The 21,920-nt window shown below is 47.2% G+C and overlaps 1 protein-coding gene across 1 annotated transcript in view; it reads left to right on the top strand.

The window, feature by feature from the left end:
- Window positions 1-21,920, top strand: part of BRINP1 (BMP/retinoic acid inducible neural specific 1) — a 175,570-nt gene that overhangs the window by 33,118 nt on the left and 120,532 nt on the right. Inside the window, exon 2 of the mRNA XM_030294212.1 lies at window positions 16,397-16,664. Within this exon, the coding sequence (XP_030150072.1) occupies window positions 16,447-16,664 (218 nt within the window). The 5' untranslated portion in view covers window positions 16,397-16,446. The remainder of the gene's footprint in view (window positions 1-16,396; window positions 16,665-21,920) is intronic.

Here is a 21,920-nt window from a genome sequence, read left to right as displayed (position 1 = left end):
GTGTAAATTTTCTGAGCCTTTTGGGACCCCAGCTGGGCCTCCTCTCCTCCTCTTGGGCTGGCTCTTTCTGTTGGTCTCTGTCAGGAGAACATGATAATTTCTCCCCTCTCTCCAGCAGTGCACGGCACCACATCACTCACTCTAACAGACCCTGCTGAGTACCCACAGTTTATCTGGAAGCCATTTTCTGTTTGGAAGTCAGTGGCGGTCAGCCAACATTTCAGTAATATTTGCTTTCCTAAGGCTTAGACAAATCAAATCCATTCACTTTCTTAGACTCGATCCCTCTTGTCTGGCATAATTTCCCCTCCTCTAAAGCAAGCCAAAATGGAACTTGGTGTGCTCTCTCCTTCTCTTTCTCTCTTCCTCCTTCCCTCCCTCTCTTTGTCTCTCTCTCTCTTTTTCTCTCGCTCCCTCCCTCCATGCCTTCCTCCCCTCTCCTTTCCCTCCCTCCCTGGTTCTTAGTCTTCTGTCTGTCTCGGTTTCTTCCTCTTCTTCTCCTTCTTCTCCTCTTCCTCCTGCCTCCCCTTCCTTTCTCTCTCTCTCTCTCTGTTCTTCTTCTTTCTTCCACAAGTATAGAATCCCAGCCCAAGACCACATTAGATTGGAAAGAAATCGAGGAAGACACCTAAGCCAAACTTCCTGCTTGTATAGGTGTAGACACCTGGCGTATCAGTTACCTTGTCTTGCCTCTGCAGTGGTATTAGTGATGGGGCTAGAATGCGGTCACCCTAACTCAGCCTAGCCCACTGCCAGTCAAACCTCAGGGCATCTTCCGACGTATCCTTCATAAATAACCCTGCTCCAGGCTGTAGCTTTGCTGCTGGCCCTGGGGGCCGGGGTCAGATGTAGGATGGAACATGAGGCAGTGTTGGCATAATCTTAGGCTCCCTACCTCCACTCTCTGGGAGTCCCATTTCCTTGCCCATGAAGTGAGGCCTCAGTTTCCCCACCCTGCAGATGGTGCAGTGTTGTGGGGCTCTGACGAGGCAGCGTGGCCCCTCAGTTCTAGAGCACTTGGTATTATTAGCCCTCTTCCTTGAATGGGAACTTTCAGTATTTCAAAGCTGTGTTTATTCTATAGTGAATATTTGGGGCATCCTGGCAAGAAAGCAGGTACGATATTTTGGGGCAAAATTTCTCCTTTCGGAACTCTGCCCTTCATCTGCTGCCTCCCTGTGCGGGCCCAGTCCCAGCAGGGAAGCTGCCACCTTCTCTGACTGCATTTAAAGCCGCCTCTGTCCGGGAGTGCATCGGCTAGAAATAGACCAGGCGTTTCCTTTAGAGTTTCACAAAAATGGATCCTTTGGGTCAAAGACTCCTTAATCTGCAAAACACAAGCTGTTTGCCTGACTTGAGGCCTCAGCAGACTTCCTAGGGTTTGAAGGAGCTTTGGTATGGAAAAATGGTTTGTGTTTTGAAGATTAAGGGTCCTTTCATCCAAAAGATGCAATTTTTTATTTCTTTCCTCAAGCTCCCAGTGAAACACCTTGTTCCTTTCTGGCTTAAAACCTGCGCGCCTCCTTTCTTATGCATAGATGGATTAGGTTACACTGCACATCCACAGCCCATGAGAAGGAGGGAAGCTGGGTGAGTGCCTCCTGGCCCTCTATTAGGACTAGCCTTCCTCTCCTACTCCCCACGTGGCCTGTTCATCCATACAAATGCAGTAAAGTCCCTTAGGAGTGTTTTAAGACCACAGATTCTGGGCTTTCACTATCAGAATTTTTATATATATATATTTTTAATGTTTATTTATTTTTGAGAGAGACACAGGGCAAGAGCGTGGGAGGGGCAGAGAGAGGGGGAGACACAGAATCGGAAGCAGGCTGCAGGCTTCATGCTGTCGGCACAGGGCCCAACACAAGGCTTGAACCCACGAACTGCGAGATTTGACCTGAGCTGAAGTCGGGCACTCAACCGACTGAGCCACTCAGGCGCCCCTCACTATCAGAATTTCTGATTAAGTCAGGACAAGAAAGTGCTTTTTTTTTTTTTTTTTTTTTAATGTTTTTGAGAGAGACAGAGGCAGAGCTTGAGCAGAGGAGGGGCAGAGAGAGAGGGAGACACAGAACCCAAAGCAGGCTCCAGGCTCTGAGCTGTCAGCACAGGGCCCGACGTGGGGCTCGAACTCATGGACTGGACCGTGAGATCATGACCTGAGCCGAAGTCGGGCGCTCAACTGACGGAGCCACCCAGGCGCCCCAAGCAGAGACTGCTCAGGACTCAGAAGTCCCCCGCCAGCTTAAAGGCTCCTGGCGTGGGGGCCACGTTCCTCAGCCCGGTGGCTGACAGGGCAGTTGTGGAGGTGAAGAGCCTGGACATGCCCAGAATCACATATATCAAGCGTGACTCTTACTATCCACGATGCCACTTGGAGCCAGTGACTAAACTTCACTGACCTCAGTATCTTTATCTACTCAATGGGAATGGTAACATTATGACCTAGCATGTCTGTTAGCTTACCACCCCTCCCCCCCCCTGCAGCATACACACCCTGCCAACCCAGTGGCTTTCAACAAATGACACTATTACAGCTCAATCGTCTGTAGGCCAGCTGATCTCAGCCCCTCTCACTAATCTAGACTGGGCTTGTCTTGCTCTTGCGGATTAGCTAGGACTCTACTCGCAGCCTGGCCCACGGAGGCGTGCTGGCTGGTCAGTCTGTTCCACACATTCTTTGTCAGTTTTCTGAAACACCGTCACATCCTTCTTGTGATGATAGGAGCACAAGGGGTTAAACAGAAATCCACACAGTCCCTTGAGGCGCAGGCTCAGAACTGGCACGCCATCACTTCTGTCTCATGCTAACGACCAAAGGGACTGCAAGGATGAGCCTGAATTTAAGGGAATGGGGAACAGACCCCGCGGCTTTAGGAAAACAGCTGGAAAAGTCTATGAGAAAGAACCTGGTTACGGAGAGGGGTGACGATTTGGGGCCAGCCATCGAGCACATCTATCCCATTGGTGGTCGTGGTAGACGTCAACTGAAGTAACGTTTGTATAGTTCTTGACACAGCTCCTCTTGTACACTAAATGTTCATGAGTTATTTTCATCACAATCATTAGGGTAGCCAGGACTCAAGAATGGCGGCTGGAAGGATTAAATCGAGAGTTTCCAAACCCAGCAACATAGCTAGGATCCGCGCAGAGAGGTGGCGAAGCTTTCTTGAAATCACACGGAAGGAGCTAGTTGAGCCCTTCCAAATCGATGCGATGATTTTAATTCGAGATTTGATGGACAGTAGGAAGAACCCTGGTTATGGCTCAGGGTGCTACTTGACTTTTCGACAATAGTGAGGCATTTCCTGGAGTTAATCAATGGTCTCAAATAACCCTGCCCATCTCCTTGTCCTGCCAGGACAGTGCACCTTACACGTATGTCGTATTAACCTCAAACACCTATTAAAAATGTACATGTGTGCTGAGAAATGGCTGTTCTCTGGTAGGGCCGTATGTATTGCTAGCAATAGAAAAAAAACCAAACTTATACTGGATTCAGGTTAAAAAAAAAGAAAGCAAAACAAAATACCCCACTAGCTGTGAGGCCATGGATAAATTACTGAACCTTTCTGGCCTCTGTTTCCTTTCCCATGACACGGGAATAATAATCAGACCTTCTTCAGAGGCATATTTTGAGGACTAAGTGAATTACATAGGGCTTGTTAAGATATTTCACTGGTGTTTTCTTGCTGAAGGTTAATTTTCTCATCTCTGGAATGAGAGGTTAAATCTCTGCCCTCTATCTGTGAAAAGTGGCTCTGAGATCAAGCGAGAGCCCGATCCCTTTACAACACAAAGTTATGCAGGAATTCAAGGATGGATGATTAGTTCCTTAAGAGGAGTCAGGGAGAACGTGTACAGTCTCCAAACTGACCACGTTTTTTCAATCAGTGATTGCCCACCCAGCACTTACTTAAAATCTCAGATGTGTGTCCCCCTGATGTCTTCCTTGGGTATCATGATTGTCATGGGCAAGCAGCAGGTGTAACTGTAACAGTCCTTTTGGTCCATCATTTAAAAAGCACCACAGGATGCAGTATTACTGGGCAATCAAAAAGAATGAAATCTTGCCATTCGCAACTACGTGGATGGAACCGGAGGGTATTAGGCTAAGCGAAATTAGCCAGAGAAAGACAAATATCGTATGACTTCAGTCATATGAGGACTTTAAGAGACAAAACAGATGAACATAAGGGAAGGGAAGCAAAAATCATATAAAAAACAGGGAGGAGGAGAAAACATAAGAGACTCTTAAATATAGAGAGCAAACAGAGGGTTACCGGAGGGCTGGTGGGAGGGAGGATGGGTTAAAGGGGGAAGGGGCCTTAAGGAATCTACTCCTGAAATCATTGTTGCCCTATATGCTAACTCACTTGGATGTAAATTTTAAAAATAAATTAAATTTAAAATAATAAATAAATAAATAAATAAAATGTTAAGGTTGCATCTACAAAAAAGAAAGGAAGAAGGGAAGAAAGAAAGAAAGAAAGAAAGAAGAAAGAAAGAAAGAAAGAAAGAAAGAAAGAAAGAAAGAAAGAAAACACTGTAGGAAGGAATGACGCCATTGCATGAGAAATAACAGAGCCAAAGGAGCTTCTATCCAAATGGATCCAGCAGGAAACTTTCAGCTGTTTTCATTAGTGACCTGATGGAAACATCAAGCCAAGGGTCAGAGCTTTTGATGAGTAAATGTTGAAATTTAGGTGCAGATGGAAACTTAAGTGTTTTATTTATTTGCTCCACTGAATATTAAGAATGGATGAGCCACAGGGAAGAATTCAGAGCCATTAACTCGGCAGAACACTGTTTATTTATTGAACAATTATATTTTGAGCATCTGTGTAGTACCCGTTCCCATCTTTGGCATTGCTTTCTAGCGCCAGAATCTTCCATGTGCCTCTGTAGGGCGAGCAGCCTTTTCTCACTCATCTCGGTGTTCCACGCAGTATCTGGTTGAGTGATTTGCACCCAGTAGGTGGGTTTGCATGATTCCACACCTTTTGCTCACACTGGTCTTACTACCTGAAATGCCTTCTATCCAGTCCCTTTGTCCCCCTTCAGCTGGACAATCACTACTTGAACCATGAGAGCCCCAGTAAAATCTCAGCTCCCCTCAGAAGTCGTCTTCAACGGGCTGTGCGTGAGTTACTTTTTATTTGTTCCAGCAACACATCGTTCGGGACTCTGATCAAACTCAATCCGTTGTTTTGCGATTTGGAGTGTACGTATTTCTCTCTCTCACCAGCTTCATGGCTCCCTAAAGCCACGGAAACTTTCTTCTTTTTTGATGCCTTAGTGGCTGGAACCGAGTCTGCTACTCTATCCCCGTAGCAGAACCCCATGCCGTTCTTTCAATCAGTACTAATTTCTTTTCTTTCTCCTATTTTTCTTTTTTTCCTTAATTCTATATCTGGCCTCTGAGTTTATAAATATCCTCATCCTATGAAGAAAAAACAGAATCCTACATTGACTGTTCACATCCCTCTCTGGTGGAGAGAAAAGGAGCCTTGACTCCTGATTTTTTGATCTTTCCTTCTTTGCCAAGTACTCTCCACTCTCCGCCTCTATGTGTTCATGTCGCATTCACGCCTTAATCTCTTTCAATGAATATTCAGCTCCCATTGAAGCATTGAAAACCGTCACCACCTCTGTATTCTTAATTCCAATAGGGGTCTTGAGCCCTTATCTTGTTCAACTGCTCATCCTGTAGCTTTTTGAAACTTGAGACCCTTCTCTTAAATATTTCTGCTCCTTTGGCTTTGTGGACATTATTCTCTGATAATTCTTGTTCTTCCCCTCCTCCTATAATCTACTTTATGGGATTCTTTTCTTCTTCCTCGTTCCTAAATAGGAGCATTGCTCTGTGTGTGTTTCCCACCACTCTTGTCTCACACGTATTCACTGGGAATTCTCATCCACTTCCAGAGCTCTAACCATCACTATTCATACTGACCTACAAATTTCTACTCTTAGCCCTGGCCTCTCTGATGATTTGGAGTCGAGGATTCTATAGCCTACTGGAAATTCTGACTCGAATGTTCAAAAGACACCTCAAACTCAACAGATTCAACAGGGAATTTGCCCCCATCCATGGACATTTCTTTTTCATTATTCTTTATCATCGTGCATGATATCATCATCAGTCTAATCATCCAACCAGACTTAGGAGACATCGTAGACATCTTTCTTTCTCCACCCCACCTGCCCAGTCATCAAATCTTGCTAATTTTGTCCCCCCATTTTTTAAAAACTGTCAAATAGAAGGAATCTTCTTCAGACCATCGCTAGCCTAGGCTACTGTGTTGGCCTCCTCAATTTTGTCCGTGTCTCTTCCTAAATCTATTCACTGCCCCTACATTTGGAGTAATCCATCTAAAATGAAACTCTAACACAAAATGCTTCTGTTTAAAAGCCTTCAGAGGTTCCCTGTGGTCCCACAGGTCTAATCCTAGACCTTGATTTGTGAAGTTGATTCATTGAATAAATGCTGAGTTAGTGCCTTAGCATATGATTGGTTCCAGATCCTGGGTATACATGGGGGTGACGGGGAAGAATTTATGTCTTTAAGAAACTGCCAGTCATGTGAAAAGCTATGATTATGAAGCATGTGACCCCATTTAGCTCCTTTGCTTCATTTCCTGCCATTCTCTGCTTCAAAATTGCCACTGCAGTAGCTTTGAAATGTTTCAGATCTTATATCCACACCACACGCCTTCATTCCTTTGTATGTTTCTCTCCTGGCTTGAAGTGTAGACCCCAGATGTGTCACCTCACGAATGTCTCTTGATCTCCTAAGGCTTGCTTAGATGTCCTCTCCAGGGAACATTCCTTGGACACCCCTTCTTGGGGGTCCAGACTCCACAGAATGTGGGGTATACCCTGACTTTGCCCTATGCCATTGTACCCAAAATATTACCTGTTTCTTTGTCTATCTCCTACTGTGGACTGTGAGACCTAATTAAAATTGTAGGGATACTCAACAAATACTTATTGAATGTTACCAAACTGGCCCAGAAAAGACCTTCCAAAAATGTTAATTTCACATTCCTTTTTGAAAGATCTCCTGCAGAGACTGCTGATAATTTTGAGGGAACACTTAAAAGGCAGTTGCCTTGAATTTAGATCTTCATATCCTAAATGTGGCTCCAGATGAAATCTTTATGGAGGAAGGATACTTACTATACGTACTTATATTGTTAATTACAAACAAAAAAATAGTATTTCTTTTTTTTTTTTTTTTAATTTTTTTTTTAACGTTTTTATTTATTTTTGAGACAGAGACAGAGCATGAATGGGGGAGGGGCAGAGAGAGAGGGAGACACAGAATCGGAAACAGGCTCCAGGCTCTGAGACATCAGCCCAGAGCCCGACGCGGGGCTCGAACTCACGGACCGTGAGATCGTGACCTGAGCCGAAGTCGGACGCTTAACCGACTGAGCCACCCAGGCGCCCCAAAAAAATAGTATTTCAAAAATGACACAAATAATGAGCCCACATATTTCAGTTTTTTCTCAGATTGCCACGGTCGTCCCTAGATTTCACATTTCTAGAAGTTTCACACCTCAACTTATCAGCTATTCTCTTTGTTAACGTCTTCACAGTTAATTTGTGGTTGTTGATGGTTGTCAAAACAAGAAAACTCCAACTTAAGGATGATGTAGTTTCTTAGTTTGGTGTGTTAAAGCACTGAGTCATAAAATTTAGTTAGATTTGGCTTGGATTGAAGTTTAATTCTGTCATTTTAAAATAATGTGACATTGGAAAAAGAATGACTTTTTTTAGAAGAGTCTCCGTTTTATTAGATACAAAATAGAAATACAGGAAAACCTTGGTTTGTGAGCTTAATTCGTTCTAGCAACATGCTTGTAATCCAAAGCATTTGTCAAAGCAAACTTCCCCATAAGAAATCATGGAAACTCAGAGGATTCATTCCACAACCCAAAAATACTCATATAAAAATGACTGCAGGGACGCCTGGGTGGCTCAGTCGGTTAAGCGTCCAACTTCAGCTCAGGTCATGATCTCGCGGTTTGTGAGTTCGAGCCCCGCATCGGGCTCTGCGCTGCTGGCCCAGAGCCTGGAGCCTGCTTCGGATTCTGTGTCTCCCCCTTTCTCTGCCCCTCCCCTGCTCACGCTCTGTGTCTCTCTGTCTCTCAATAATAATAAACGTTAAAAAAAACCTTTTTAAAATGATTGCAGTGCTATAATAGAATACAAAATAATAAAGAAAACACAGAATATAAAGAACACTCAACAAGTTAACCTGCACTTACCTTTTGGCAAACCCTCGTGGCATGTTTTTTTTTCAAGTTGTGTCCCACGTTGTTTCTGCTCACTCTTCCTCACACACAGTTTTAGTTCGGTACTGAACGTGTCCGGGTCAGTATATTACAACAAATAAATCACATTTTATTTAAGGGGGAGACGTCGCTCTTTCCCCAGACTGTCCTGTCTTTCCCTGGCTTATGACTGCGCTGTGTCTCCTCCATCCGGCTGACCTTGATCACAGCTTCTTTTGGATACAAGGTTGGGTCAAGAACGGACAGATAAAAGGAAAGCAAGTCTTCCTCGACGAGTACCTTGGCAAAGACTTAGCGTCAGTGCTTCTGGCAGGGCGAGTGCTAACGTTTTTTCCGTGCGGCGTTCTGGGGGCACATCTGGAGCTTCCCTTCTTCTCTGGGCTCTCTTACTTGTGATTCTCGACGAAGAAAAATGCATCTCTTTTCAGCTCCTTACTGACCAGTAGGGGACCCTTGGTAAATGGCTGGGAGAGTCCAGTTTCCTTTTACCCGAGACCCCCTTTCCCTCCAGGTGGGATCTGGGGCAACCCCTCTTCCTGAGGCTTTCTTTTGCACGTGGCTCACCTCTGCGCCACGGGGAGCACGTGTTGCACGTGAGCGAGGCAGTCGCTCTCCAAACTGCAGCCCCTACCCCTTCACCGGGTTTCAGCCTATCTTTCTTTAAGATTCTTTTTTTAGATGTCTCCGGTGTGAGTCAGACGCCAATCAGCCGTACCCCCCCAGGCTCCCGGGCACATTGATCCTGTTCTTTGAGCGATCGTGTTGAAGCGTGAGGTGGGGGGCTACTACCCGTCTCTTCCCCTGTTTGGGGGTGGGCAGGAGCACTCCCAACACTGCCAGGGCTCACTCAAGCACCACTCCTGATCCCAGCATGCCGCCATGTGGGTGAGCGGTCAAGAATCTCAGAAGGTGTAGTTTGGCTACCTTTTCTTTTAGGACCTGTATAGTGGGCGTATCCCTCTCTTTAGAATATAGTCTCTATTGTCTGGGGCTCCAGCTGAAGCTGAGGCCCAAAAAGCTGCATTTGAAATCCCATTTCATCCTTATCTGATCCCTAAGAGATGCTGATCCTCCCGGTGTTGCCCACGTTTTACAGATGGGGACACTGAGGCACAGGGCAGGAGGTTATTGCGTGTTCACGGTCCCCCGGCTCTGTGGGCGGTGATCTGGTGAGAAGTCTCATCCAGAGATCCAGGTTTAGAAGTTGAAGCCTGGGGGCTCCTGGGTGGCTCCGTCGGTTAAGCATCCAACTTGGCTCAGGTCAGGATCCCACGGTCTGTGGGTTCGAGCCCCGAGTCGGGCTCTGTGCGGACAGCTCGTAGCCTGGAGCCTGCTTCGGATTCTGTGTCTCCCTCTCTCTCTCTCCCGCTCCCTTGCTCACACTGTCTCTGTGGCTCTCTCAAAAATACATAAACATTAAAAAAAATAAAAAAGTTGAAATCTGAATGAGGTTATCAGGTTGACCTAGGGTTAGCAGGCAAACACTGCGGGTGACCTCAGGTCCTCAGGGGCCTCGAGGATGGAGGCTTGGGGGGTTGGGGTTGCTCCCTTCTCCTCTCTGGCCCAGAATGCGGGCGTGGCCCAGCAGTCCAAGCAGAGGGCTCTGGAGGAGGAGCTTGGTGACCCTCCTCTCCTGGGAGACCCTTGTCTGTCTCTTTGTCCTGCCTGTGCTCCTCGGATGTAAATAATTTACGCTGGCAACGATTAGAGAGTGTGCTCTGTGTGGGATGAACCCGGTTCCCTTAATAACACTGCAGGCTTATATATAGCACAGTTCAGCCAAGGGCCCACGTGCTCTCCAGGCCACAGCCCGCATCAGCTGCCCCACATCCACCGGGGCACCCAGCGGGAGCGGGCCTGTGACTCACGCAAGGTCACGGGAGGTCAAGGGCAGTGCTCGGAATAGAACCAGCCTCTCTTTCACAGGCTCTAAACCCCAGTGGCCGGAAGTTCCCTTCATGAATATTGGAAAAAACAGCAGTCCTCCAAATCATGGTAGTAGATATCCAGGGCTGTCTCTAGTAAATGAGGATTGGAGGTTTAGTCCTTGAACACGGGAGTTTTTACTTGTAATGTATTTATTGTCTGTTTCTTTTTTTTGTTTGTTTGTTTAATTTTTTTTTTAACATTTTATTTATTTTTGAGACAGGGAGAGACAGAGCATGAACAGGGGAGGGGCAGAGAGAGAGGGAGACACAGAATCTGAAACAGGCTCCAGGCTCTGAGCTGTCAGCACAGAGCCCGACGCGGGGCTTGAACTCACGGACCGAGAGATCATGACCTGAGCCGAAGTCGGCCGCTCAACCGACTGAGCCACCCAGGTGCCCCTATTGTCTGTTTCTTTAGTGATTTTGGCAGGGGAGGCAAGTGCACTGTGGTTCAGCCAGTGGTAGGACAGAGAGTCAAGTGGATTCTCCAGATGTTGATAAAAACAGGGGGATTGATGAATGACCCTCCTGGGCAGCGTCGTAGAGCCGAAAAGGCTCATTTTAGCCCCGCACCATCCAATAAAAGTTCAGCACCATCCGTGTGTGTAGTTTTAAAGTTTTAGCAGCCAGGGGCCCCTGGGTGGCTCAGTCAGTTAGGCGTCCGACTTCGGCTCAGGTCCTGAGTTCGTGGTTCAGGAGTTTGAGCCCCGCATCGGGCTCTGTGCTGACAGCCCGGAGCCTGGAACCTGCTTCGGATTCTGTGTCTCCCTCTCTCTCTGCCCCTCTCCTGCTCATGCTCTGTCTCACTTTATCTCTCAAAAAGGAATAAACGTTAAAAGAAATTAAAGTTTTGGCAGCCACACTCAAATGATGAAAAAGAAACAGGTGAAAAAAATTTAAAGAATACATTTTGATAACCCAGCCCGGCCAAAATAGTACTATTTCAACATGTAACCAATATAAATATTAGTGAGATATCGTACCACATTTTTTATTCCTGCTGGGTCTTGAAATCCGGCGGGTGTGTATTTCATACTAACAGCACATCTCGATTTGGGCTAGCGATCTGGATTTCAAATGCTTCCCAGCCACGTGCGGTCAGTGGCTCCCAAATCGGACGGCGAGGCCTGCAGTTCCAGCCATGCCCTTTGCCAGCTTTGTGGTGCTGAGACGCCTCCCTAACTTTCCCAAACCTCAGGTTCCCCGCCCTCCGTGTGTAACGTGGAGACCATAAGTTGTTACTGTATTGCCACGAGGTCACGTGTGGAAAGCGGCTCTGTGGTTTCTAGGACATAGTAAATGCTCAATTAATACACGGTTCCTCCCGCAGCTAAACTGCAGGAGACTGAACGACGGGTTGGCCTCTGACTACTCCCTCGCTCCTCCCTTCCATGGACATTTCTTTTTCTCTGAGGCATCTGCACCCCTCACCCCTTCCCTTCCGTCAGGTATCCGCTCAAAAACCGCTTTCCCGGAGGAGCTTTTCCTGAACACCACGTGTTTCGGGGAACAGCCTCGCTCCCAGTCCCCTTTATCTGCTTTGATTTTCTTTAGAGGCCTGCTCACCATTGCACATGGAGGTTCTGCCTCTGTGTTCACTCATCCCAGCCCAGCGGAGAATACGTCCCCTGAGGGCCCTCGCTGCTCTGCTCCTTTCATTTGATTTCCAGCTAAATATGTTAATGGATGAGTGAACGAATTCTTGAACATCTATAGTTCTTTGCTCTTAGTATACGTATAGCACGGAATTGGGATATGCAGTTCTTTCTTGGTGAGGGCAGGGGGGAGAGGGAGAGAGAGAGAGAGACAGACACACCCACACCCACACGCACGCACACACACGTGCACACACACGCGCACACACACGCGCACACACACACACACACACAGATAAAACCTCATAGGACGTGTTCTCACCGAAGTCCCTGCCACCCTGTGTGCTAACATGGGCACGTGCCCCTCACTCTGCCCTCTCCCACCCCCCCTACCCCCCCAAGGCTTGTTTGATGCTACTTGCTCTGCTAGAATCTCCTTTTCTCCGTCTCTGCTTAATAAAACCTTAGGTGTGGGGCCCCCGAGTGGCTCAATCGATTAAGCTTCCGACTTCAGCTGAGGTCATGATCTCCTGGTTCATGAGTTCGAGCCTCACACTGGGCTTTCTGCTGTTGGCACAGAGCCTGCTTCAGGTCCTCTGCCCCCCTCTCTCTCTGCCTCTCTCTCTCTCTCTCTCTCAATAAATAAATAAAAAAACCCAAACCCCAAAACCTTACATGCTATTTAAGGACCTGCTCAAATACCGCCTGTTCTGTAGGATCCTTCCAAATTGCTGTGTTGGAAACAATGCCTGTACATCTATGTCTCCACCGAATATTTTTTGTTTGTTGTAATTTTCATGACAGCCTATTTTATATTAAAATTCCTCTTGCGTGGGTATGATACCACCTCCCTTCATATGTTGAATCCCTAGAGGGTAGGACCTAATTTCAGCTGATGTGTGGTAAGGCTGGGGGATGTCGTGGAAACTATAAAGACTTTATACAAGGATATACATGGCTTAGGATCTTGAATCTAACACTCAGAAGTTGTGAACTTAGGAGTCATCCAATGTCTCCAAGCCGCAAGGTTATCATCTGTTAAATGGGCAGTTGTACACATCTCATGAAGAAACCTTTATTAACATCTAGCCTGTACTGGGTACATTCGCTGACACCAAGGGTACAGACTGCTTTAGACCCAAGTATACAGTAGACGCTCAATAAATATCAGTCACAGACCCTACTATTATCTTGGGCCTCTAGTACAGTTGGTACTGTTTGGGGTCTGTTCCCATGAGTCCTAGCGTCTTCATGATATGACATGTCTGTTTCACACCTACTAGTCCTTACTCTTGCCCAGCAAAACATCCACTTCTCTTAACACGCACCTTTAGAAACTTTCATTTCCAGTTTTAGTGTTCTGTGGATTATTGTGATTTTCTGAGTCAACAGAGATGTGTCCAGACTTCTTCCACGAAGCACTCATCTCCACTTGCTGGGATGTAAATTGTCTCAGTGACATTTACTGCCCCGATGACAGAGAAGGCTCAAACACAGCCACATGCACGTGCTGCCCTGCCCAGACAGTACGACAGAATGACCCGCAGGAGCTGGAAGACAGGAGCCGGGTCGTGGTCCTGTGGAGAGTTGAGTCAGCCAGGGTTTAACTTTTGCCCAGTTGACATTTGGGTCCAATGTTCTTTGCTGTGCAGATGTTCTGTACATTACAGGATGTTTAGCAGCATCCCTGACCCTGCCCATTAGATGCCTGTGGCACCCCCCTCTTTCGTGACACTCAAGACGTCCCTTGGAGGGGCACCTGGGCGGCTCAGTCGGTTGAGTATTCAACTTCGACTCGGGTCATGATCTCATGGTTTGTGAGTTCGAGCCCTGCATGGGGCTCTGCACTGACAGTGTGGAGCCTGCTCGGGGTTCTCTCTCGCCCTCTTTCTCTGCCCCTCCCCCCTCACGCTTTCTCTCTTTCTCAAAATAAACAAATTTAAAAAACATAATATTTGTTAAAAAAAAAAAAGATGTCCTTCGGGGGGGGGGAACATGGCTGCCACTTGGGAAACACTGGATTAGATGGGTCAGCTGTCAGCTAATTCTAGGACTATGGGCTAAGAGCTCACCCTCTTACACACACACACACACACACACACACACACACAAGCTCTGCGGTTCCACGGATAGGCTCTTCCTCTTTTGAAAGCTGCAGCCCTCTGCATCCTGTTTCCTTGCAAATGGCTGGCAGCCAAGCACTCTGTCATGGGCCCTCACCCCGCACCCACTCCCAGCGGAAGCCCTGGAGGAGGGCTGAATGCGATTTCGGTGTATTGCAGCGCCCCCTGCCGGCCGTGCCGAACAACCGCCTCCGCCCCCTGCTTGCGCTCAGGTGGACGGTTTTGGCCGCTGGAGCTGCCCGGGTTCTGCCCTCCACACGCACTGCTTTGTTCGAGGCTCTGAACAGCACTTGAGGCCACGGGTTCTGGCGGCCCCCGGCTCTGCTCCCGTGCCTCTGTCCTTTGCCCCCGACAGCTGGGGCTTGCAGCGCCGAGCAGATTTTTGCAGCTTCTCATAATAACAGGGTGCAGTTGGGCGCCAGAGGGCCATGGCCGCCTGGGTAGGAAATTCACATCTCTTGTCTGTTTTTTTTACTTTCTCTTTCTTAGCTTTACTTTCTTCCCATTTTCAGCCGGAAGCGTAGACGACGAAGATATCCCATCTCTTCATGTTTACGCGTGGCGTTACACCTGATAACATGTTTATGTCTTCACCGTTTTTAATTTTTTCCGGGTGGGGGGAGGGGCGGAGGGAGAGGGAGAGGGAGAATCCCAGGCAGGCTCCGTTCTCAGCACAGAGCCCAACGCGGGGGCTCACTCACGACTGTGAGATCGTGACCTGGGCTGAAAGCAAGAGTCGGACACTCAACCGACCGAGCTACCCAGGAGCCCCCGTGTCTTGGCCGTTTTTAAATGGTAGGCCTAAAAATCTGAGCTCCGGAGAAGGGAGGTGATTGTCCTGCGTCACACAGCTCGCCCTGTGTAGAGACAGTCTTTTAAAGGTTCTGGCCAGTTACGAAGAGCAAAGCTGACCCAGGAACGAATAAATATAAGAAAAGATAACTAAGGACTGATGTACAGTTTCACAGAGTGAGCAGTGAGAACCGTGAGGAAGGAACAAACACTTTTAGAGAGAACGAAAGACGGGAAATGATCCCTGAGGACCCGACCTCAGCTGGCTACTGAAAAATAAATAGGACTTGGCCGGGCAGTGGAGACAGTATGCACAAAGACCCCCCCCCCCCCCCCCCCCCCCCCGCCACCAGGGAAGATGTGGACACGATCAGTGTTAACATTCATCATTGTCACTATCCTTCTCATCATTGATGCCATTTATTGAGCACTTACTAAATGGCAAGCCCTGGCTGGGACACTTTACAGAAGTTATGTCACTCCGTTTTCACGCTAGGGGCTACTGTTAACCACATTTTGCAGACAGGGGAAGGAAGACACAGAGATATGAAATGACTTGCCTGAAATGATGCTGATTGTAACTGATGGAACCTGGGTTCAAATCTGCCTTTCAAATAATGAGCGAGATAAGCTCTTCTAGAATGAGTGGGGTTGGGGACACAAGCACTGTGCTAAACTGATAATTAGAAAATGATGGTAAAGACGAGTGTCGAAAAGCTAAGCATGGCCTGTGGTCTCTCTTCTCTTCTCCCCATGAAGGGCCTCTGCCTCAGCTCTCCCTTAGTCTTAAACTTTTCTCCAACATGGCACCATTATGCTGTTATCAATGCTCCCCCCCCCAAAAAAAAGGGAGGTGGGCAAAACCCCACCTAATCTCTTCGCCTTTATTTTCCCGTCTGAACCTCAGGGAGTTTGAGGCTCAGAATCCTCAACAGTGAAACCACTGGCCACGTGTCCTTGGGGTCAAGGAGACATTCCACTGAGAGGTGTAGAACTGGACTTTCAGGAGCTCCACAAACGCTTGACCCGCAAGGTGTCCAGCCCCCAGAGCCACGGTCACAGGCCATCCTCAGACTTTGGGCATTCCTCCGATGACGCAGAAGCCAAGTGTGTACTCGCGTACGCGTCTGCGTGAGACGAGGGGAGAAAAGAGCTCCCGTTTGTGGAGTCTCGATCACAAGAGGCAGGTTGTCCGTGGAGCTACTGGGTGGGACAGACGCCTGAGTTCTACTGCCACATCCCTCACTGGCTGTATGAGACTCTGGTTCTGCCTTCGTCCGTTTCACTCGTCCTTCGAACACATACGCCTTGCATTCCTATGACGCGCCGAGTGCCACGGTGTAGGCATCGAAGCCCATCCTCTGTTTTGCCCTTGAGGCGGCTGCATCCCTAAAAGGCTAAGCATTTGTCCGTGTTCACACAGTATGTGAACAGCGAAGCAGGAACGCGAGCCCAGATCTCCCCAGGTGCCATGCCTTAACCAGAAACATACTGGGTTTTGTAAACCTTGATACACTTTACTGTTATAATGTTATGAAGATGTTTTAACCACATTTTTTTTCTTTTCCTGTGTCTTTCTCTTCCTTTTGTTTTATTTTCTCTCTCTCTTTCTCTCTCTCTCTCTCTCTTTTTTTTTTTTTACTCTTTCTCCTCAGGACTCCACAGAATGGAGCAAGAATGAGAGGAAAAAGGCCGGCAGAAAAGCATGAACTGGAGGTTTGTTGAGCTCCTCTACTTCCTGTTTGTATGGGGCCGTATCTCAGTGCAGCCCTCCCACCAGGAACCAGCTGGGACAGACCAACATGTCTCCAAGGAATTTGATTGGCTTATTTCAGACAGGGGGCCTTTCCACCACTCCAGGAGCTACCTATCCTTTGTGGAAAGACACCGTCAAGGATTTACAACCAGATATAAAATATACAGGTAAGATCTGGGTGAAGCTGGTCCCTGCCTTCCGCGCCTTTCATTCACAGGGTGCTTTCTGGCGTCCGGTGTTGGTAGGGCCTTGCCGCATGGAGGACCGTCTGGGCCAAGGGATCGTGAGCCTTCAGCGGGTTGTTACTCGCCTTTTCACCTTGTTTTTGTACTTTGCACGAGAGATTGACAATGACAAGGAGAAGAGCAAATAGCTAACATTTATTGAGTGCTTACTGTGTGCCAAGCGTGGTGCTTTACTTTGTATATGCCATCTCATATAAGGTTTCGTAATAGCCGTCGGAGGTAGATTGCATTTGTTCTCTCCACTGTATGCATGAAGTAACTGATCCTCAGCTAGGTGAAAGTATTTGCCTAAAGTCACACAGTCAGCAAGTGATGGGATTGGGGTTCAAACCCCGTTTTATCGGTATCCGTGGTCACAGAATTTGTAATCAACCGCGTCAGGTATAGGTGGTGTCGCTTGCAAATGCCACTGATGTACCCGTATCCTTCCCAAACATACTCACACATCTGGAAACAAGTAGGGACTGTCCACGGACAATGTTTTCTTGAGCAGGTCTGAAGTGGCTCTTGACTTTTTAGAATGCCATTCATCCAAAAAGGACTTAGCCCCAAGTTTCTTTTCTCTTTGAAACCATCTGAGATTCTCCCCATTCCGGGCTTTCACCCTCTCTTTGATTCTTCCACAGCTCTCTACACTTACATCTCTTTCGTTTTAAACCGTCTGAAATTAGAGAGTGCCTTTTTGTGTTTCTTTCTTCCCTAACTAGAAACTCTTGGAAGGCAGGACCTCCATGCAATTCATTTTTGGACCCGATCCCTTGGGTGATTTTTTTTTTTTTTTTTTTTTTTTTGCTATTGTGTGTCAAAAGCGCACAATACGTGTTGTGTACTTAAATGAGTTGGAAAATGCCAAAAGCTCTCTAGAGGTATAATCTTTGTCTCAAGGTCAAGGAAGAAGGGGCACACCCTAACCCTCCTGGGCCAGTGAGAACAGGAGAGCTGGGGAACACGGTGGAGGAAAAGGATGCTGACTGCATCAGGGAAGGCTTGCATTCAGGGCGTAAGTCTTTTTTTTTGTATTTGGTATGAAAATAGACATGTCTCCTTTGCACATTTGGGGGCATTATGGATTAGGGATGTGAGATTCATGCAGCCTCTACCAGCTGTACCTGCCTGTGGCTTATGCTGAATATTCAAACCCTACTTTGGAAGTTGGCCCACTAGTGGCTGAGGTTCTTCAGCGGTTCCATCTATGAAAGAGTTCACAGATGAGCCTTGAAGGGTGCTAAACAATCGGAGAGTTACTGGGGAGAGGTGCTCTGAGCCTGATGGGAAGCAAGACACAAAGGAGCGTGGACACGGGGTGGGCAAGAAAAGGGGGAAGGAACACAAGGGTGAAAAATTAGGGGTATTTCCTCTTTAAAAAGAGAAGGATACCAGAATTTTAAAAACGTAATTATTGGGGTGCCCGGGTGGCTTAGTTGGTCGAGCTGCCGACTTCGGCTCAGGTCGTGATCTCACAGTTTGCGAGTTCGAGCCCTGCGTCGGACTTTCTGCTGTCAGCGCAGAGCCTGCTTTGGATCGCCTGTATCCTTCTCTCTCAGTCTCTCTCTCTCTTAAATAAAAAATTAAATAAATAAATAGCAATGTAATTATTGATTCAGAAGCCCATTCCTGGGGACAACTATTCCTCAACTACCCAAGAACAATAGTTGTCTGCCTAATTTCAGAGTTGGATCCTTAACGTAATTTCTGGAAGAATGCAGCCATTGCTATCTGCGAACACGCATAAACCAAACATGGGTGCTTCCCTGATTACTCAGCAGAATGCACCGGCATCTGAAATTCCTGGTGCTCGGAAAGATGGAGGCTGGAGATAAAGGATTGAGGGGAACGGAGCAAGTAGCGGAGATCTAGGAAACACACTCTTTGTGTTTTGTCAGACGATAACTCCTTGGTTTCACATGTGGCTTTTGCTCCCACTTGAGCCTCCTGAAGCCACCTTCAAGTTGGATGACTGGGGTTCAAATTTCCGTTTTAAAGATCAGAAGGTGACTGACTTGAATAGAGTGAGGTAGCCGAGAAATGACGGAGTCTGGGGTGGAAACAAAGTCTGATTATAAATCCATAACCACGCCAATGAATACGGCAGAACTCAAGGCATCCGTTCATTATTTACAAATGTTTCTTAGCGACTGCTGTATGCCTGGCCCGGTGCTAGACACAGGGGCTGTGTTGGCTTGAAGATGAGTAGTAATGATACAGTAGGAGGGCTATGCTTGAGTTTTAGATGGGAGCTATCCTGCATGTTAGATGATTGACATATGTTTGTGATTGCTGTTGAAATAACCTAGACTTCCGCGGATACCCTGAGTAGAACCATAGACACAAACGTTCGACAGTGGCAGCCTTTAATTGAGCACTTAGGGTGTGCCATGAAAAGAGGCCATTCAGTTCTCACAGCATCCTCTGTCAGGTGAGCAGTGCCTTGGCATTTTGTAGGCAGGAAGGCCAGGACTTGGGGAGGCGGAGTGCATTGACCCACTCGGTGGGACCCATGGACACATTCCTTGTGGTAAGGAACAGGAGCTGGGGTCCAAACACAGACCTGCCTGACCCCAAAGCCCTCCTTCCAGCCACTGTGCTGCATGGCTGCCCCTCCCCCAAGTCTGGTGCCCCAACGTCGAGTGTGTCAGAGTTCTGAAGGGACTCTTGCAAACATTTTTCCTCCCAACCGCTTTGTGAACCTTTGGGGTTGGTTTCTGAGATGCTAAGAAGTGAAAGGTTGCTAGTGAGGTTGGGGGTCAGGACATCTGGATACTAACTCTAGCTTTCTGGGCATTGGTCTTGTGACATTAGTCAAGCTCCCTCCTCTCCTGGATCCTGCTTTCTTCATCTGTCAAATGGTAGCCTTGAAATACATCAGTGGTTTTCAACCTGTGCTCTTGGAAATCTTGAGGATCGATTAAAGAAGTCAAAAAAGCCACTTTAGTGTGGGAAGATAGGCAAAGTGTGTGTGTGTGTGTGGGGGGGGGGGTGCTCAGGCAGGATCCCCCCCCCAGCTGTGCACAGTGCTTACACAAGAGAAGGTCTGACTCTGCTGTTTTCACGGTCTGATTTTACGTATCCTTTCCGTTGGATCCCACTGCTAAAGCAAAGTGTGCGGTCATCCAACAAGCTGATTTCTACCATGCTTTCTAGTTCTAAAATTAAGGATAAGATTTAACCAAGGTCACATGGTTAATTAAATGATGGAGTTCAACCCAGAAGTCAGGCCCCTGGTCATCTAGTTATTCCTTCCTTCCTCCATTTAATCTTCAAATAATTATTAAGTACCAGCAACAGGCCCAGCACTGTGTTTGGTGCAGATGATATAACGATGAGTACAATGAACATGGTCCCTGCTCTCATAGGAGAGACTGACTTTGATTAAACACACACACTCACACACAATAAGTGCCACAAAGGAAAAAAGAGCAGAGTAGGTGTAACTGGGAGATCATTAATACTGTAAACATTGATCTGGAACCAGTTTCTTACATGCAAAGATTAGGTGGGGCTCCTATCATAATCTGCACGTGTACCCACATGCAAATAAGTACCCAGAGACATGGTGCCCATCCAGGCCAGGTTCAGACCAGAGCCAAAGCCAGCTAGGACATGCTCATCAGGATAATAGTCAATTGACATTTTGTCCTCATTGAGTGCTGCTTTGTGGAAACAGGAAACCGGTGATTTCCAATGTGCCTTCTTATGTGCTAATGTGAACATAGCGTATTAGACAATGGACATTTGCATCATGAAAGAAAGGCTTTCTCCAGGAATGCGCCATATTCTCTTATGCTAGAGAGCCAGCTTTATTGAGATGTCTAGTCTTCAAGCTTTGGCCAGTTCACCCCACCCTGAACCCATGGCGGGCCCCAGGATGATCTGGGAGCTTCAGAAAGAAAAAAAGTCTGAGAGGAGGTCTGCTCTCTGCACTTAAGTGGGGTAAGGCCATTTCTTTCCTTTCTTTCCTCATGCATATGCACACAGAGGCTGGTTTCAGCTCATAGAATCACGGTGGGGAGTCCGTGCCAATGGCAAGGATGGGAACCTTTCCCATTAAATCCCAGCAGAAGTCTTCTCTCACGTTGTTTCACAAGCCAAGCAATAATATGTGTACAGGCAGTGGTTTGGGTGCACGAGGCACACGCTCTGTCATGCGTAAGTCTCAGCTGACACATGGAGGGAAGGCTGGGCCATTTCCTGCCTGAACCTGCCAGCATCGTTGAACTTGAAGTCAGGGAACCTGGATGCTGGCCCACCTCTCCTGCCTCCTTCGTGCGTGCTTTTGGCCAAATAATGGACCTTTTGGAGCTTGTTTCTTCATCTGTAAAACGAGACTGTTAGCGAAGGTGATCTTCAAGGTCCTTGCCTTTTCTGAAATTCCATGATTCCATGAAATAATGTCCCCTGAGGATTTAGCCTGGGGTAGTGGAGAAGAGTGGACTTGGAGTCTGGAGACTTTGTTTATTTTTGAGCCACTTTCTAGCTTTCTCGTCCTGGGCCGAGGCATTCATGCGTATTCACTCATTCATACATCGGTTGCTGTAAAATTTAGCTCTGGTCATAATGCCATGAGCTGTGCTACGATTTAGTGATCCCGAAATGACCAAGAGAAAACAGTGAGGCGCACACCCTCACAAACACACACGCATGTGCACAACCTGTAGTGCCCGGCCCCTCCTCCACCAGACTTGGAGTTGAGGGTGGAAGGTAGAAGAAACATACAAGTCAATAAACAAACAGTTATCGTTCCATGGATAGGAATGGGTAAGGAACGGCTCAGATCCTCAATTTTCTCCTCTGTAGAAAGGGATAATGATGTCTGGCCGACCTAGTAGGTCAAATGAGGTAAAGTTTGTGTAGGAGTGCTTTATGAAATTTAAATGTTCTTCTATCTACAATTTTTTTTTTTTATTAAGGCTCTAAGTCATCATTCTAAAAAGAAATCATTGATTTTCACTTTCTGCTAAGCCCATACATATATTAGTCATTAAATACTCACAGCCCTTCTGGGAGGGAAATACTATTATTGTCCATATTATGAATGAGAATACTAAGGCACCAAGAGGGTAAGCAAATTGTCCAGGGTCACACATCTGGAAAGTGGCACAGCTGGGAGTCAGAAGCGAGCCTCTGAGACCCCACAAGAGCCCTTACCTTATGCTGTCATGACTCTCTCTGGTTTTTAGT

Source organism: Lynx canadensis, chromosome D4 (genome assembly GCF_007474595.2).
Source record: "Lynx canadensis isolate LIC74 chromosome D4, mLynCan4.pri.v2, whole genome shotgun sequence".
Taxonomy (NCBI): domain Eukaryota; kingdom Metazoa; phylum Chordata; class Mammalia; order Carnivora; family Felidae; genus Lynx; species Lynx canadensis.
The sequence above is the reverse complement of the archived record's forward strand: the minus strand, read 5'-3'. Positions and strand labels throughout refer to the sequence as shown.